Source organism: Eufriesea mexicana, unplaced genomic scaffold (genome assembly GCF_001483705.2).
Source record: "Eufriesea mexicana isolate 0111107269 unplaced genomic scaffold, ASM148370v2 scaffold354, whole genome shotgun sequence".
Taxonomy (NCBI): Eukaryota; Metazoa; Arthropoda; class Insecta; order Hymenoptera; family Apidae; genus Eufriesea; species Eufriesea mexicana.
In genome coordinates this window covers 718,510-737,251 of record NW_016908520.1, presented here as the reverse complement: position 1 = coordinate 737,251, position 18,742 = coordinate 718,510, and the positions used below count along the sequence as shown (strand labels likewise).

General features: G+C 43.9%; 2 protein-coding genes across 2 annotated transcripts; both read left to right on the top strand.

Annotated features, from left to right (window-relative positions):
- The first annotated feature begins 13,169 nt into the window (after positions 1-13,169).
- On the top strand, positions 13,170-13,493 carry LOC108556224 (uncharacterized). Its single transcript, XM_017912221.1, has one exon. The coding sequence runs from the start codon at positions 13,170-13,172 to the stop codon at positions 13,491-13,493; it is 324 nt and encodes a 107-aa protein (XP_017767710.1).
- A 642-nt stretch (positions 13,494-14,135) lies between these two features.
- On the top strand, positions 14,136-18,458 carry LOC108556183 (serine/arginine repetitive matrix protein 1). The gene is made up of 5 exons (XM_017912167.1): positions 14,136-14,201; positions 14,286-16,092; positions 16,135-16,417; positions 16,675-17,768; positions 17,959-18,458. The coding sequence occupies exons 1-5, from the start codon at positions 14,136-14,138 to the stop codon at positions 18,456-18,458; spliced, it is 3,750 nt and encodes a 1,249-aa protein (XP_017767656.1).
- Positions 18,459-18,742: the final 284 nt, after the last annotated feature.

Here is an 18,742-nt window from a genome sequence, read left to right as displayed (position 1 = left end):
CTGGACCGAAGATCTAGTACCGATCTCCTATGCAACCATTGTACTTATAAATCGTGCTACACCGAGGATTCTTATTTTTCCGATCATATCGTCACGCGAATATAACGCGATTTTGCAGGTATTTTTGGAAGCCAACCCGAGAACCGTGCTATAGAGGGGTTAGCTGTACCCCGTGATACGCGACTGGAAGGAAAACGAGAAGCGCAAAGGCAGACGGAAAGCCGTTCGTGGCGGCAGGGGAACGGGACGAGGCAGGTCAGACTCGTTACCCAGCCAGACGTCCTAATCCCCTAATTGTAAGACGAGCCAAGCGGCTCGGTACGTTTTTCGGCTGGTCCCGTGTGTGACTGCATCGAGAGGAAAGAAAAGACAACGGTGTAACGCACATACGCAACGGGTGGAACAGCCTCACTTGGGCCGGACTGGTAGGAGACAGAAGGTTCTAGACGATAGGGGAGGAAAGTAGATAGAGAAGCACGAAGGAAGCTCGGCTCGACACGCTGTGCGCAGCAAAGACACCAAAGACACCGAGAGAGAAGGACAGCGAAGGAAAGGAGGAACGAAGGGAGAAGGTTGGAGGAGAAGGTGGTGGAAAGGAGACGGACGAGGCACACGAAGGAAGCTCGCCTTGCATGGCGGCCTCGAGTACCTACCGACTCCCACTGACTGGCTGCACCATCGCCATCGCCTCCACCTTCTTTGCCCCACCTCCTACCTGCCTATCCTCGACGCGTATCCTGCACCTTCAGGGTGGCGTCACGCTCAAGACGCTTCCGGTGTTAAATTACTCGGTGCCTCTCTCTTTTTCGCTCTCCTCCTTCTCCTCCTCCTCCTCCTCCTCCTCCTCCTTCTTCTCTTCGGCAAACTTCTTCACCTCCATCACGGTTCTCTCGTCTCTGCGTTTTTGTCTCCCGATGCTCCCTCCTCGCTCCCCCCTATTCCTCTCTTTTCCATCCTTCGCTATTTTGTTATTTTCTTCCCAACTTCCGCGCCATCTCGATGTACACCTTTTCCGCGTCCTTCACCTCTCGCGTTTCCATTCAGAATTTCGGACGAGTGGATGACGAACGAGTCGCGATAGATCGTTCGTTGCGTATTCGGGGTTTCGGGAGTTTACGAGAAGCGTCGATCTTAATGGCTGGTTAATGGCCGTTAATTTGCCGATTTTAGCGGAACCCCAGGGTCTATTAAGTTACCGAAACATCCCTGTCACGACCAAGCAGAAGAGATCGATCTTCGTGCGACCGATGTCGAAACGAAGCGACGTGTGCGGCACGCGCTTCCGAACAAAGGACGGAAAGCTTCCCTATTCCACGCGGGATTCGTTTACAAGTGTTCGGATACCGAAATGAACCGGAAAGGAATCGCGACGGCCTTCGGTAACCGATAACGAAAGGAGCCGAGAAGAGATTTCCCTCTCCGAGGGGAAAAACCACGTAGACGCGATACGGATCAGCCTATGTCCCGGCCGAGTCTTCTAGCCCCCAAGTTGGGGCTTAACGAGCCGGATCTCACGACGTAAATTACAAATAATAAATATCCGGCCCGGAGCTTTATCGTGGCCGAAAGATCGGGATTTTAGGATCGGATAGGGCGCCGCTGTTCGCCGCGATGTGGGCGGGCATCGGGGCCCTTCTTCGGGGCCCCCCACTGACACGACGCCGCGTGGTGCCCGCTGTCTTACCTGACCCTTTCTCACCCCTCGTCACCTCGAAAAAACAATACTGCCAACGGCGCACACCTGACCCGCGAGAAACGGCCCACTCGATCTCGTCACTCCTGTTGTCGATTTTTCAATGCTCCAGCTCCACACCAACCCCGTCGCCCTCTAACAAAGATGTAGGTACCCGTGTTTTCCATTCGACTCTTCGCACACGCGCGAACATATCTGCTTACCCTTTTTCCGTTTGCATGTCTCTTCTTATGGGAACTTGGAAAAATTTGCAGATCTAGTGCACCCACTTTCGTTTGCTAAAAAATTGACGTTACTTTGGACCAATCGGGTTTGTAATTACTAGGCCAGCTTTTCTCTATGCGTCGTCGGAATCTGAGAATAAATGGTCCATTCTTCTCTCCTTCTAGCCTCGAAACTTAAAGTAACGCGTAGCCTGGAAAACTCGTAGTCGATATGGAGCAGCATGATAAATTAAAGAGGAAAGGGTGTTGTCTCTGGGACTTGGAAACACCGAGTCCTTCGTAACAGACTATCTTCTTCCAGGGCCTCTGATTAGGTTAAAAAACCGCGAGATGGCCTGGGGGTAGCCGCGCGGAGTACAGTAATCATCTAAATTAGGTCGTTATAAATTCAACGAACGCACAATCGATCTCTGCTCGTTTATCGCGCGCATCTGTCCCCTGTCTCCACGCCGTCCATTTCGCGTCACGCGTGCTCGATCATCCGGCACCCGGCGAGCCGTCCCATTTCCCATGATTCCCGCGCTCGGGTCCCATAATTTCCCCGATTTGCCAAAGAGCGACGGCCTGTTATCGAGATCCCCGGGGCGCGTCCTTCTAATCCGTGGAAATTAGCATTATAGCGGATACGTGGGTGTGGAACAGGCGGTCCGACGCGTGATAACTTTTCGACACTGGGCCAGACGAGGACGCGAGTACAGTGCTGGCAGCGTGGGGTATGAAAGAGGGAAGAGGGAGAGAGAGGTGAAAGGAGAGAGAAAGGGAGAAAGAGAGAGGAGAGGCGGTTTTACACGCATTCACGCACGCACGCGACGCGGCACGATTCACGAGACAGGAGACGGCGTCGTGCGTGTGCCCGGTGCACGTCGTTGCGTGCGTGTAGCGGGTGTGTGGGTGTCACGGGGTGGCCACCTGTCTAGCGAGGTATGCGCCGATAGCATCACCAGAGAAAGAGAACCAAACGGAACGAACGCCCAGCGCTAAGCAAAGACAAGGGCGGTAACTCACCCCGACAAATTATAGAGTGGCCAGACAGCGCGATTCTCTCCACCTCTTTCTGTCTATTCCCCCACCCTCTCTCTCTCCGTTCTCTCTTCCTCTCTCTTCTTTCTATCTATGCATCCTCGTCTATATAGGTATAGCTTCTTTTCCGTCCCTGCCTTTTATTTATTCCATTTTCCTCCTCGTTTCGGTCCTCTTCGTAGCAGAGCACGACTGACGGAATTGCGGGGACACTGGAAAAGTCGCCATTTCGATCCCCGGAATGGCGATCGGATACGTTTGTTTAGATGGATCGTTGGTTTCTCGGTCGGTTGGATGGGTTTCGGTATGGGCGATCGAATCGGAGGATTTAAATGGTAAGGTGTGAAAGAACTGCGCCAGCCAACGGTGGCGTCATTTATGGTAAATGGGTCATGGTTTTGCGACGGATAGATTGCGAAATTGTGGCAGTTCTTTGAACTTTTCTTGCGGTGAAGGAAACCGATATTTCAAGCGGCCGTATGTAATTATTGATATTACGCCGCGGTGAATGCGACAAGCCGGCAACTGCCGCCGCCAGAGGTAGCCCTAGATTTCTTTGTCGAGACCTACTCGAACCACTTTGGACCACGATGCAACTGCCGGCGTTCGCTCCGGGGAGAAAAATGCGAGGCAGAAGGACGGGAAAGAAATATCCACGACGTTCGATGCGAGACAGCAAGGCTGGTTTCCATTTGAACTCGTAGCATGATTGGACGTAGTTAGTTCGGGACCGAGGCAACACGCATCCCAAACTTTGATTAAACGAGTCGCAGGGACCCGCGGCCCGACTCATTTGTCTGCCGTCTGCCTCTACCTTCTCTGCTTCTCTTCCTTCTTTCCTTCGCCTCCCTTCCCTCTTTCCTACCCTATCTTCGTGATTCCTCCACCGGTACCAAGAATCGTAACGATTCCTTGAAATTCGCCCGCGAGGGTGGTCAAAAGTTTCGGCTGTTCGCCGTTTAAAACAGGTGCTCGCGATCTCTATCTATCGCCCCTTCCTGTATCGATCACTCCTACAGATTCCGCGAAAATCGCCACCATTTTTCTTCGAATCGTACGTTTCCAGAACCACGACCGAGTACGCGCGTTCCAAAGTGACGAAGGTGGTGTTCACTTTACATCGGTGATTTCCAATATTTCCGTTTCTTCGTACACCTAGACTAACTGAACCTTTTAAATCGTTGCCTTCTTCGCAATTAGCTTCGAGCTACCCCAACTAGAATTAATTTAGATCTAATTTGGAATTGTGATCGAAAATTCGGTTCCCCCGAAAATTTTCGAACCTCTTCATCGTTAATGATTCCCAAGTATGTTAGAAAATAGACACGAGTACAGGCGATTTCATACAGTAATTCATAATGAAAATCGACCAAATTTTCGATCAGTGGATCGACGTAAAACGTATTGCGACGTAAAAACGGATGCCAAGTGCGTAGGTCCCAGGCCGCAGTTTATCTCCAAGGTTGACAGAGTTGAATCATCAAAGCGGAGTATCGCGTTCATGAAACAATCCGTATGAAAGTTAGATCCTTTGCTACATTGGTCCGGATGAGGTCTCAATCCGCGTTGCTCGGTACACCCACGATGCCCAAATCGAGGCCCATAAATACCAGCAGGGCACCGGGAAATCCTCGATCGGTCTGTCTCACAATCGCCGAACTATTAAATACAGCTGCACGGTTAAAGTGTGACTAATGTTAGTTAGCCTTACACCCACGTCGCTCAAATCGGGTCCTATAAATACCAGGGGACTGCGAAATCCTCGGTCACTCTGCTCACAGCCATCGACCTATTACCACACCGCCAAAGTGTCGTCGTTGGCCGATACGACTTCGTATCTGCGAGATATATCGCGAAACTAATAATTTTCTAATTCCTTTCTCCAACCGTCGCGCATGCCCGCTCGTCCATAAAAACGAACGCGCCTTTCCCATAAAGCTTATGGCACATCGAGACAGCCTCAGGCCTGGCGGTTGGACGTCGTCAGTGATTCGACGCGCGTCTAGCAAAACCGATTACCGTTATCGATGAGTGCCCGACGATGGGTGCAGATCGCGGCTCGGAGAACGCGAAACAGGCATTCCGTAAACGGATAATGGTACGCCACCTCCGCGTGTACCCGGCCCTATTCCCTTTGGAACATCTGTATGGAAGCCGTCTGCGGGCCGTGGATGGCGGCGATATCGGGTTACTAACGTCATCGTTGCCGATGCGCTCCGAACAGAGGGACTCGAGCGACGAAACAGAAGGACAGGGACAACCAGGACCACACACGGACCGTTTCCACGGGTGCAAACTACCGTCGCCGCTTCCTCGGCCACGCGGCTCTTCGCCCAACGCTTCTTCCGTCCTTCGGTGCCCCTATCGATCAAGAGGTTCGATCCGTTCCCTACTTTCTGTCACGAGCTCGTGATCTGTCGTGCGAGATGCTCATTTGTTTCAGATTCTTGTTCAGGTGTGACGTCTGACTTTGAAATTGATGATAATACGATGACTTAGTATCAATGGTAAGGTTTGGTCTCTTTGGGATTTGCTATTGCGAGTTTGTGGTCCTCGATGCGACGATCATTTGGTTAAAATTCTGCTTCGGGTCGTATGACGAGTGTCTTTCAGATCGCTGTCGTGTGTCATGCAGGGACATTCAGTGGTACTTAGAAGAGGATTCTTCTGTCGTTAATAATAGGTTTGGGAAAGATCAAGTTCTCTTAAATGTTAGATAGATGGATGAGATACTGTGGGAAATTTAGTGATGGTAAGCTGATGCTAAGTACTTAGATAGGTAGTAGGTAGTGCCTAAATGGTAGTTACCGAAATGAATTAAAATTTCAAGTTGTCGCTGAGAGTCGAATACCTATAGCTACCTATAGCTAGCCGCTCAACGCGATAATTGTATCATTGGTCAAAGGTTAAAAACCCTATAACTGTCTTATGAATCCTTTTACTCTCACAGGGATGCATCAAGACTGCGATAAGGATGCAACAAGATTGCAAATGAGTATGCGACGAGGATGCAACATTGAGGATGGCAGTGAATTCTCTCAGATCGGAAGGGAAGCGCGACCGTAGGAGGTGCAAGTTACGGATACCATGTCAAAACAATGCCACCACCGGTAGAAGGCGCCACCGGAACTATGGACGGGAGGAAGAGGCCCTGAGCGAATGGCCGTCGCGCGCGGAGACGCGAGAAAAAACAAAGGAGGGACGTGTATACGATTCCCTACCGGCGATAAACGTCCCGATGCTGGCGGACGGTTTCGCGTGACGGAAACACGCGAGAACGTGCATACATGCGTGTCTTCTCGTGGGGCGACGCATCGCGTCGCATAAAGTAGGTGGATATGGCTGTCCCGGCGAGCAAGCGCCTCGTAGATAAGCAATTACGATGGAATCCCCAGATAAGGGGACAAATTCGAATTCCGAGATTCGGGGCTCCGATAGGATCGACACGAGGCCTACTCTTCTCTCCTTTTCACCCTTTCTACTTTCTTCGTTCCCACGAACGTGTCCCTTCTCTTTCCACTCCATCTTAGCCCACGGCTCGTGCTCGTATTTTCCGTCTAAGAATTCGCCGTGCACTCGTGTGCCAGCAATAACTACGGTCATTCGAAATAACAGGAACCTGCGAGTGCCTGTATCCAGGTACTGGACACGCAGCTTCACGACTGTCACGTTTTTTCGCCTCGCGCGGATTCTTTACATCGGTAGTCGTTGCTTGCTCGCGTGGTCGCATAAGCGAGAGATTCTTATTATCCTGTGAAAATCGACGAGTGAAACGGGTTTACGACGAGAGGCCGTGAAAATTGGCACGAGCAGCTTCGAGCCGAGAATTGATCCGCTGAATGTTGGATATAGCCTGAGTCGAAGATTTAGTCGCCCACGGTCGCTACCCCCACTGTACAAACGCTTCTACACGTTTGTTATTTGTGTTCTTTCTTTTTGCTCTTGATACTTATTCGTTTTGGTACTTAAAAGGTAAAGCGAATCCTTCGATCTTGTGTTAGACATAGTAAGATTGGCAGTGACTCGAGTAGGACAAGAACCAATCAGCGGTTGTTATATAAATTAATTTGACTTGTTCGCGTTTTTAACTTTTAAATCACCGTTTTGAGAAATAAATAGTCATTAGAGTATCTTTCGAAACGAAATATATTGTTGCGAGAGCAGAGTATTAGAATCTGGTATACCGAATCGAATTCCCTTTTGTGACAGCAATAAAGTATCAGTAGCTTTTGCTCCAAGTCAGATGGCGTATCTTTGGTACGGAAGGCGCCAGTAGGGCGACCACCGTAAGGCCCTTATAACCAGGGTCTCGATGCGTAGCCACCTCCAGCCGCGAGACCTGGTAATTGGTATCGTTTTCCAAAGATTTCTCTTTGAAAATCGATACCGAACTAAAAGCCACGCATTAAGCTTAAGATACTTGCGATCCGTTTGTGATTTCATGTTCTCTTTAAATCTCGAAATTGTAGAACGAGTACCAACTATTGTATGGATACGCAAATTAAAATAGATTCGATGTTACTGCCGGGCACCAGCACCGGTATCTCGAATCGATCCGAATCGATTTGCGAACAGCTACGGCAATCGCTCGTAAGATGGAACAAAGTGCGATCCAAAGGTAACGCAACACTTTTTCCCTATTTTATGACTACCTCTGCGTATCGATATCGTTCTCGTTCGACAACTATCCGAACGCGCGATTCGAACGCGCGATACGCTCTTATCAACGGGAACCGTTCGCGGCACCAATACACGGGGACAATGTGCATACGCGTGGGTACGTGGCCGCGTACGTTTACATAGGCAGAGGAGAGCACAAACGTATCGCGTTACGATGGAGCAACGCCCATCGGTTTCGGATAGCAGAGAACGCACGAAATCGCCTAGCCGAGGCGCGCAATACGCGAAACGCTTCGCGTAGACACGCCAGGGATTTGACACAATCGGGACCGATTGCCACTTTGATGCCGACGTACTAGGTGACGGTAACAACGTGCGCTTTCAGCTTTACACGCTCATGTTCACTCGGTATCCTTTGAACAACCGCTTCTGGTATAGGATTGCGCTTATAGATTCGTGCGTATTCTAAAAAAGGATCGAAGAGAGATCAGCGAATAAAGATCAATGGAGATTATCCAGATCTGACGATTTAATGAAAGACTTTTGTTTTACCGTAGTGAAGGACGTCGAAAGATTTGCTGAACTTGTAGATGTATTTGCGCACGTGTGGGTGGAATTCAACGTGTTAGTACTGAAGGAATGTTGCCAATATTTTGGAAATTAAGACTGTAATTGTTCCTGCAATTAGTAGAGATAAATGTTGTTAAATCATCGAAATCGTTGGAATGTCGGTTCATCGATAAATCCTGTGACTCTCTTGTGGAAAACGTCTATCATATATTTGCACTCTTGCGATATTACATTTAAAGTTCTAGACATTGATTCTTCTTATTAGCATTCACCACTTTCTTATTGGAAAGATTAATATTTTTTGAAATTGTGACTTGCGGTATAATCAGAGGATTTACCAATGATTTTTGTAATAAATAAAATAAAAATAAAAATTACCGTCTGATTTCTCGAAAAGGTTCGAATGTTCGAGTGGATTAGGAATCAACGTTTTGTGGAAGGACAAGGAAACCGGAAGTCAGGCTCGTACCATGAGATTTATAGCCTTCCGAGTGTCTCGTTGCTGGCTCTTGCACGATACCCACCCCGCCCACGAACGGCAGTAGATTACGCGGTTTTTGCACCGTGAAGCATCCTGTATGCGTTCCCCTAGGCGCAGAATTTATCGATTATACAAACAATAAGGAAATCCTCGAGCGAACGAGATGTCGAAGGGCCCCGAGGAATGGTTCCGCTTTCTTCCACCAGCTTTTCGTTTTTGTCCCTTTTTGTCGTTTTCGCATCTTTTTGTTGTTGTGTTGCAGCCTACGTTTCACGCACGTACAATCTACTACCATTTTTACATGCTCATTATTTAGATTCTTTCGAAACGTCGAGTTCTGAACACTAGAATTACCAGACCTGTTAATATATCTGGTTTTAGTCTTCTTGTTTTCCCAATTGTAGAAAATACGACACTGCCTTTGGCAAAATTATTATTAACTTTCCATCACTTGCAGGTTTCTCCATCATACCATTATAAATATTATTCCTATAGGTATATCTACCATATTTAGGTACATCTTGCAGATCAGTAGTTTTAGGGTTAAACGACGTCCATATGTAAATCAAAAATTATATTGTAGAAAATACGACACTGCCTTTGGCAAAATTATTATTAACTTTCCATCACTTGCAGGTTTTTCCATCATACCATTATAAATATTATTCCTATAGGTATATCTACCATATTTAGGTACATATTGCAGATCAGTAGTTTTAGGGTTAAACGACATCCATATGTGAATCAAAAATTTATCAGACTTCTTAAATTATCTATTATTTAAATTCAGATAAATTTGGTGACGGTGACTAAAAATCTCTGATCTAATTTAAGATATTTTCCTATTTAAACTACCCAAGTTGTACCTCGAGATAAACCTAGTATCGCTTGTAATCAACGTTCCACTGTTAAGTACAAATGATTGCCGACCCCTGTGTGGCTCCATGCTAAATCTCGAAAGGAAGAATGACTTTTTCCTCTGGTGGATCGGGACATCGCGAGGCCGAGTCCTCCCGACACCTCAGGCTTAATTAATTTTAAACAAAGTTAAAGTCAGGTGACGTGCAGCCACCAACGCGAGCGAATGCACTCGAGCGAGCGTCGCTGGTAACGTAATACGGAGTCGGACTACCTGACCGATCTGACAGTAAGCTCGAAACAAAATCGAATCGGTGCACGGGGAGCATCCGTACAGCTGGAACTCGTTTATAAACAAGCGTCCCCTTTTGGTTTCCAGTCGAATCGATTGAAAAAGAAAAGACGAAAAAAAGAAGGAAAGGAGAGAAAAAGAAGAAAAAGAGAAAAAGAGAGGGAGAGAAAGGCATCACCTTAATCTCTTCCCTTTAGGGTCGCAAGCTAATTCTACTTGTGCCATAAATATCAAATTCTGCATCCACTGAATTTCATTGCTTTTTTTTGTCCAACTTCACTTCCTGTGTTTAACTTCCTCTTCCATTTAACCTGTTATCCGGGTCATTTTTTTTCATAGAGAGAAACTTTCTTATGAGAAGCTCTTTTTGGTCAAGAAATTGAAGATCGAGAAACGAGGATTAATTCGTTTTACTTGTTGTTAATATGAATGTAGGCAATGCATCTTGAAGAACGAATTGAGAACTCAACATCCTCTCCTGAAGTTATCTAAAAAAGTGGAAACACAGCATGATTAACACGCTTATATTGGCGTACGATTATGATTTCTGATAAAATCCGCTGGTTTCCCATTGAGATAAAATTGTACTATTTCGTGTCATAACAAAAAGATGCAATAAATAGAATGAAACTATAAAAACCGATTAACTTGTTACAATTAATTGTACAAAAGTTTCAAAATCCTATTCGAATATTTTCACTACAATCGAGAATTTTTAAAAACTTGGTACAACAAATATTTTGCCATAAATAAAAAAAGACAATTCTAAGAGAAAAAGTCTAAGCCAAGTCTTAAATAATGACAATTTTGATAATAAATAAATTGAACGCTCTAACAAACGAATTACAACACGATCTTCGAATTAACAATTTTTATATAAATATCGAATTCCTGTAGCTTTGAAAATTGTATCGAAGATGCTTAAAGTTTTGACGAGTCTGTAGTGAAAGAAACACTTTTCGTTTTTTGCGACACTACGTCGAAATAAATATTACTTCGCATTGCTGGCAGACGTTTTTCTTTCGCTAGGTAGCACGAGTCGAGAGGCAAAAGGCGGATGCGCCTGTCCAGAAAGGAGAATAGTCTCCTCGCATTGGTCCATCCGCGGTTTCCATGGACGCGAATCATCGATCTGTTCGCCGTTGACGTTTGTTTCCGGTACGGAGCATGCTCCAATGGAACTCGGTCTCTCCTTGTTTCAGGCGTTTTATTATTCGGACGAGAGGCAAGCAAAAGAAATCATTAAGCCATTGAATCTTTCCTCTTTTTTATCTATATCCAATTTGCTGCATGCACAGGAAAATCATATTAAAACGTGTAATATCGTATCACAATTCATATTGGCATAAAAATATAGTTACTTATTAAACAGAAAAAGATTTGTAAAATTCCCGGAAAATTACGCATTTTTATTATAGACTATGAAAATATAGATTTTTTTAAATTTATTTTGTTTAAAAAACGTAGAACATAAATCGTATAGTATTGGTAACTCACCAAAAACATAACCTATCTTTTCCGCATCTCGATATATGTACATACGTAGCATCCTTAGTTTGATATGTGAGTCACTTGAAAGCCAATTGAGGAATTTTGGTTTAGTTTCTAAAAATTTAGAAATTTTATTGTTTTAGTTATTATTTTAATTGCCAATGAAGACTTTACCTTTCAGAATTCGATCAACTAACCTCGAAGTATTTGATCGATATATTATGTAGTTCGATCTATCTTTTCAATTTAAAGGTTAACGAAGAACCTTTTGGCTCTTAATTGATTCAATTAGAGACGCAAATACACGATTAAGCAAAACCCGGATACTTTGCAAATCCTCTGAAACGCAACCCTTCCGTCGTTTCCCAAGTAGTTCGATTCCACGCTTCGAGAACCACCATAGGCAAGTTTTACTCATTAAGTAAGGCATTATCTCACCGCGTCTGAAGCAACGTTCTGCAACGATATGCAATCAAGTGCACAGACGAGCGTACACTTAAATTACTCCTGGAGAGTTATCGAACGTAGGACGAAAACTTGCTTCGTTAACGTACCACAGAACCGTGCGGGCCAAGTTCCAAATTCATCGATACGTACGCTATTTTCCAATCGACTAACGACCACGGCGCAAACAACAGTTTTTTGGTTCATCTTTAATTGATACGAAACGATATTTTTGACAGCAAATGGATTCGATAATGAATCAATCCTTGTGATTCTTTTTCATTCTTCCTTCGAATTGTGTTGATACGCAAAAATGCGTATTAGTCGATGAACCCTTTTACACAAATCAAACTAATATTTTTCATGAAATTGCTCGATGCACGAGTAACGGGTTTACACTGTTGATAATTCGATGATAAGACACGTAAATTTCTATTAGCAAATTTTATAAGTCACGATTCTACAGAACGTCTTATTTCGCGTGAAAGTGTAAACACGGTTTATGCCGAAGCTTATAACCTATACGTGTCAATTTACCGATGTTATTAGTTAGCGGATTATTCTGCAAGAGGGCACCGGTAAACGGATCTGTGGAAGATTAAGAACTAGTGTTCGATTCGCGCGCAACTTCAATAGGACGATCTTCGATTTCATTTCGTTCGTGTTTCACCGTTCTTTGTTTATCGAGAAGCACTTCACGCATATAAGAAAAATTCTTTGTTTGCATCACCATGAGATAATGTCGCATTAAAAGTTTCTTCTTTTTTTTTAAATATTTGGCTTATTAGAAAATGTAAAAGTGTAAAATAATACGTGGAAAGAATACAGGAGTTAAAATTTCGAAGATATTGGACATGAACGAAATCAGAGCATTTACAAGACGATCCTTGGGCCCGATTATTAGAAACACAACGCTGGTAATTTTTCGATCTATCTTACGCTAGATATAAAACATTTTTTATATGTATAAGAGAAAGAAAAGGTATTCAAAGATCACGCAGAATTACTTTTAACCGTATAAATCAAACCTATAGAATTAATCACTTCTACCTATGGTCTGACATAAATCTATTTAAACTACGATTAACGTTACCACTTCTTCTATATAAAGACTATAACGAGTCTAGACTAATGCCAGTCTACCAACAACCACCGTCACACACTTTTTCCTCTGCTCTCATTTCCGGGATTTCTAATCGACCGTAGCTATCTACCGACAATAAAACATACTAAAATTTCTTCTACCCACATTTCATTTTCTCCAATTAACAATTATATTTTCTACTTATCGACTCATCCTAATATCATCACCATAAACGATACTGTTACTGCACGCTACTGTTGCATAATTTTTGTTAGTTCCTTTCTTCGTTAGTTCATTAGGGGAAACAAATTTCTTAGGACGAAAAGAACTTGGTGAAATTAATTTTTGAAAAATTTATCGTAGAAGTCTTTCAGCACGGGTGAGGCAAAAATATGGGAACCGTTTCGATCGATCTTCGAGCAGTGGACACAAGTGAAAGGCGAGGAAGCCTGGGTGGAAGTTCTCATGCCGCGGGATCCTCGAGCGAGGATGCTGAGCCGGATGAACCGGGCGCTGTCGCCGTCGGCAACGAAGATCGTCTACGGGGTGCGCTGCACACGGCCCCGGCCGAGGATCAGGAGGGAAATGGTAGACGATTTCCGGCGGAGGACGCTGAACCTAGCAGTCAAATACTAAAATTCGCTTATCCAAAGGGAAAACGCAATAATGGGAAAAAGTCTAGTCGTTGCAAGCGTAGAGTGACCTTTGCCCTGTGAATTATATTTTGATATTCCGTAGACGATAAATGAAAAGAAAAGAAAATAAATTGAATTTTAAGGTTATGTTGATATTTATTCAAAATTATCAGTAGCAATTGCTATCGAAAATTTTCTGACGATCATTATACAGATATATTATTGTATTGTTAAAATAATGAATTCAAAAAATAAAAAGCTATATATCTGTCGTGTGTGATTATGTCTAAAATAAATCGATCTCGATATTTTTGTACAAAGAATTTTGCTGATATACTATATAATTTAGTTTGAAATAGACGTATATTTTGGTCAGAAATTTTTGATAGCCTTTGTGTGTATGTGGAATAAATGTGATAATTTTTATTATTTTTATTTTTTTCTTTTTTTAGCGTGAATAAGTGCAAATATGAATGTATCGATAGTGGAAATCGAAAATCGATTCGCGGCTGTTTTGGTAACCGTGGATTAACCGATCTGCTATTGTCAATTAAATCTCAGTCAGCCATCGCACAAAATGCTACATCACTGAACACTCGGGAATGACATATTCCGTTTAAATTATAGTCACACGTTCAAAATTCTAAGTGTTCACGCCTGAAGCTTTTAGATACAGCGTAGAGTTTTTTTTTTTTTTTTTTTTTAAAGATAATAGTAAAAACAATGAAAGGAATCAGGACTTTGGTTTTACAGGATCTTCCCTACGTTTTGCCCTCTAAAAATTTGCAGGTATCAACCATTAATCCATCCATAATTCAATAATATTTTTACCACCTATCGCTAAATCGATTAATGCAATTTTCATGAAAAAAGAAAAGTCTAGTACCGAACTACCAATTTTCATCGCAACTCCACACGTCTACATCGTCTCGTCGATTCTGGAATTTCTTCGATTTCTCTGCTAAGGAGGAACCATGCCGCGATGCCAAGAAATGTCCCTCGTCGAAGGATGTTACCTCTACGTTGTATTCCTCCAATGAACTTGAGAGCGTTCCGAAGAGCTCGCATTCAAATGCATTTACTACGACCGTAACGTTGAACCCAAGAACGTATGGTAGCCAATTCGACTTAAAATCGACGCCCATGAGTTGCTTAAGGATCCATAGGCCATTGAAACAGGACAATCTGTTGTCTCTGTTGGATGGAAATCCTGTGCCAAAGACGCTGAAGTGGAAATTAAAGGGGTACAAAACCCTACGAAACGAACAAGCAGGAGACTTTGCATTCGTACCTGGTGAAAGGTCCTATGATTTCGATATTCTATCGCGGAACGAGTACTCTGACCTAATAGAGTCGAGTAACTGTATGACTAAGGTAATTCCACCAAAGAGAGATCTCTGTTCGAGGACAGGGTGCAGTGGTGGTACTGGAAAAAAGGATATGCTATGCTTGACGGCGAAAGCTATAGAGAATAAAGCGGACACAGAGTGCATACAGAAGTTGAAAACCAATAATACTAATATCGTTCAGATTGAAGCTGCTAAGAGAAAACCTAGCGTTCCATCTAGTTCGAACGTTGAAGTTGTCGATAAACCGGTGACTATGTTTACTGAAAAAGGTCCTGAGACACCAAAGCTACTTGCCAGCTCTACCCTTAAGAGAGAAAACATTAAGTATCTGCCGATTTCGAAATCAGAGTTATCGACGGTGCAGATGAAGTGTAATACGCAACCGTCGGCTCAATTTTCTTCTCGATCGTCTAAGAAAATGTCAAAACCTCCCGTCCCAGTATCAAAGGAACATGCAGAAAGGCGTTCAGATATTAATGCAAAGAAAGAAGCATCTTCAATGGAATCTTATGAGAAATGGCAGGATTCTAAGTCTCAAGAAAAGAAGCCTTATGATTCTAAACCGTCGCAATCAAAGTTCTCAGAGGTTAGGGAGAAAAACACTTCGGAATGGTCGTCTATGGAGGACACGGAGAACGTAAAATCTGTTCCACAAGCCAAACCTCAAGTCAAGGTACGAGCAGAACAAGAGGACAGTATGAACGTCTCACGATTTTCTGAAGAAATGCCTCAGTCTGAACCAATGAAAGATACATTTCCAAAAGAGTCATTACACAAGGAGTCGTCTGTATCTTCAGCTAAGGCAGTCGATAAGAGACAGTACGATCAGCCATCATCCACGTACTTCGCACCACGAACATCTAAACAAGGTTACAAGAGCATGTCGAACAGAGAATCGCATGAAGCTGAAGACAGAGCTACCTATGAGTCGATAATTGGAATTTCAGAGAGACCAAAGCCAGCTTTGAACATAACTAAACCTAACCAGGATCAACATGTCGTGACATCGCCTTGTGCCGCGACACAGGCTAGGATGCAGCAAAATACCGGAAGTAGGGGTCCCCAGAACTTACAAATGAAACCCTCCGGTGGTCACGGGTCGTCTATGTCCGGAAACTCTGGAGGAGGCTCACGGAAACCACCTGCCTCTTATCCTCCATTCACAACGCAAAGATCAGCTTCGAACAGTTCCTGCTTGCTGAGGAAATTACCGGTTTTAAGAACAACCGACGGTGGTCGACGAAGATTACTAAACTCGAAGAATTCTTCATCGAATATTTCAACTTCCACTGCTAATCCGACAAGGAAATGTCGCGATAACGACGACTCAAGTTGTCCCAAAGCAAGGAGCTCCAGGCGAAAATGTGAGCAAGAGAGGACGAAGTGCAAGAAGGACAGCAAGACATGCAAGCGTTACTGCTGTCCATCGCTACAGACACCGACTCACTGTGATTACACTAAATTTCAGTGCCCAAACGGCAAGGGTAAACCTATTACAAACTCGCATATGGAATTATACGAGATAAAGAAAGACACTACGTGTTTGCCAAACGATGAACACGTAACGGAACCGGCACAAGAAATTTGCACGAATCCAGCCAGGAGGCGGAGGGACGATCGTTCTTGCAAAAGGGACAGGAAGTGTCCTAGAGAAAGGTATCGGATGCTGGATTTAACACCTTTTTAATTGAGCTACATAAGCGTAGTAGATTAGAATCGTAAATAGATTAAAATCGTCTGTAATCATTTAGATTATCATTCCATTGTTCCAATTTTTCTCCCGAATAGTTGTCCTGTTAAAATACATAAAAGACATCGACATTTTCAATTCTAATAAATACTAAAAAGCAGTTGCTAAATTATAAAGATAAATCATTATCGGTGGTAATGAGTACAATGTGCCAAATTTTTAGGAGAGACCGAAGTTGCGATCGAGAACAACAAAGATGTCCGAGAGACCAGCAAAGATGTCAGAGAGATCAGCAAAGATGTCAGAGAGATCAGCAAAGATGTCAGAGAAGGAGATCTTGTCCACGAGAGGAAAGACAGGACAGTTGTCAAAGAGAACGGGGAGGTCGCGAAATCTGTACGAAACCAAGAAGAAGAGAACCATGCAAGCGTCAAAGGAAATGCGATGATCGGGACTGCGGTAGAAGGTCTGCGAACAGCACCGGAAGAAGAAATTATACCCAATCGGCGTACGTGGATGAACCGAAAACCATAAAAAATGTGAAACGTTATTCCTCCGTGCCCGCCATCGCCATCCCTTTAATCGGGATGAGGACAAGCGGAGAGCAAACGAAACCGAAATTGTTCAACTCTCTGTCTGTTTGTAAATTTTCGAAGACGCCGCAATTTTTGAAGAAATGTAAAACCGACGACAAGAGTCAAAGGCCGAAGTGTAAGACAACGGGTAAGAGCGATAGCTCCGATAAGTGTGCGAGACCATCTGCGAAGTGTAAATTAACGGGGAAGAGCGAAAGCACCGACAAATGTCAGAGGCCATCATCGAAGTGTAAGTTAACGGGCAAGAGTGACGCAAAGAAGGAGGATCCCTGCAAAAAGGTGAGGGAGACAAGCGACGCGAAGAAGGAGGATATTTGCAAGAAGCTGAAGGCAGCGCGCGACGCAGGGCGGAAGGAAGATCCCTGCAAGAAAGCGAGGGCCACTTCTGAGACAAAGAAGAAAGAAGATCCTTGTAAAAAAGCAAGGCCGACTTGTGAAATAAAATCCAAAATAACGACGGATCCCTGTAAGAAGGTGAGGCCCAGTTCTGGCACAAAGAAGGAAGATCCCTGCAAGAAGACGAGGCCTAGTTGCGGCACCAAGAAGGAAGATCCCTGTAAAAAAGTGAGCAAGTCAAGCTCTACTACTAGTACGAAGGGCGGTCCTTGCAAAACTTCAGACAAGTTAAATTGTAGTTCAACGAAGAAAGAGGACTCCTCTGGCAAGGGTAAAAACAAATTGGAAGACTCCTGCTCCAAGAAGAGACAGCAAATGTGCCAAGGTGACTTGGAAGCCTTCATTAAGTACCCTCCAGTTTCCTCTTAACCTTTATGCCCTTGACGTAACAGAGTAACTGTTTACCGTATTTTAATTTTTAAACACTAGTTTAAAATTTTGTAATTTTCTTTTTATTTACCGATGCTAACGATTTCAGATAATATTTCCCCTTTTCTGATATTTCATTGCGACAGAGCGGAAGAAGCAATCGCACTCGGAAGAAGAGTCCGCGGCAGATAGAGCGGAAAGAGAACGCAAGGAGATGGAGGAGTGCAAGAAGAAATTCAAGGACAAAAAGGGCGAGAAGAAGGTTATGACCGGTTTAGAGCGTGTCATCAGTCCCTGCAAACAACAGCAGGCAAAGGACAAGGACTCGAGTTCCTCGAAGTTCGCGTTAATCGATTTTCCCTTCAGTGGCTTTATGAATATGTCGACGGCATCTACGAAGCAGGATAAATTACCAAATATTTCTTCGGATCGATTGTATTCTACCGTGAGGAGGAGCGATTCCGACGAATTCGACAAGGAGAAATTACCTCCCGAACCAGAAAGGAATTTTTGGAGTTTCAATGACGATGCTTTCGAAGAATTACCGGTACATATAGAAGTAGAGGATCAGGATGAAACAATGCGTGATAACTTTTCCTCTGGTTCAAACTGGTTTCTTTCGTGGTTCAACGCCTGCCAATATTAAAACATTCGAAAAAACAGTTCAAAAACTGGAAGGTATATAGTTTATTTTCAGTCTTAGACGTTTTCATGTAGTCCCAGCATAGTCCACTTTAAAAAAAAAAATGGCAAAATGTATGTAAAACCAGAAATGGTTATATGAAAAAGTAAACGTCAACTGCTTTTAAACCAATGAAAAACGAATGTTTTGTACACATTACTCAGAGTAATTGAAGCTTCGCGTACTCAAATATCAGGACCAGCAACAAAATCACAACGTTTGAACGGGACACTTAGAGGAATACCCTT

Bases quoted from the DNA above. Each gene is read 5' to 3' on its own strand.
- LOC108556224 (XM_017912221.1), top strand. From the start codon at position 13,170: ATGGGAACCGTTTCGATCGATCTTCGAGCAGTGGACACAAGTGAAAGG.
- LOC108556183 (XM_017912167.1), top strand. From the start codon at position 14,136: ATGAAAGGAATCAGGACTTTGGTTTTACAGGATCTTCCCTACGTTTTG. The intron at 14,202-14,285 runs GTATCAACCATT...TCATGAAAAAAG, and splicing joins TGCCCTCTAAAAATTTGCAG to AAAAGTCTAGTACCGAACTA. The intron at 16,418-16,674 runs GTATCGGATGCT...CCAAATTTTTAG, and splicing joins AGGAAGTGTCCTAGAGAAAG to GAGAGACCGAAGTTGCGATC.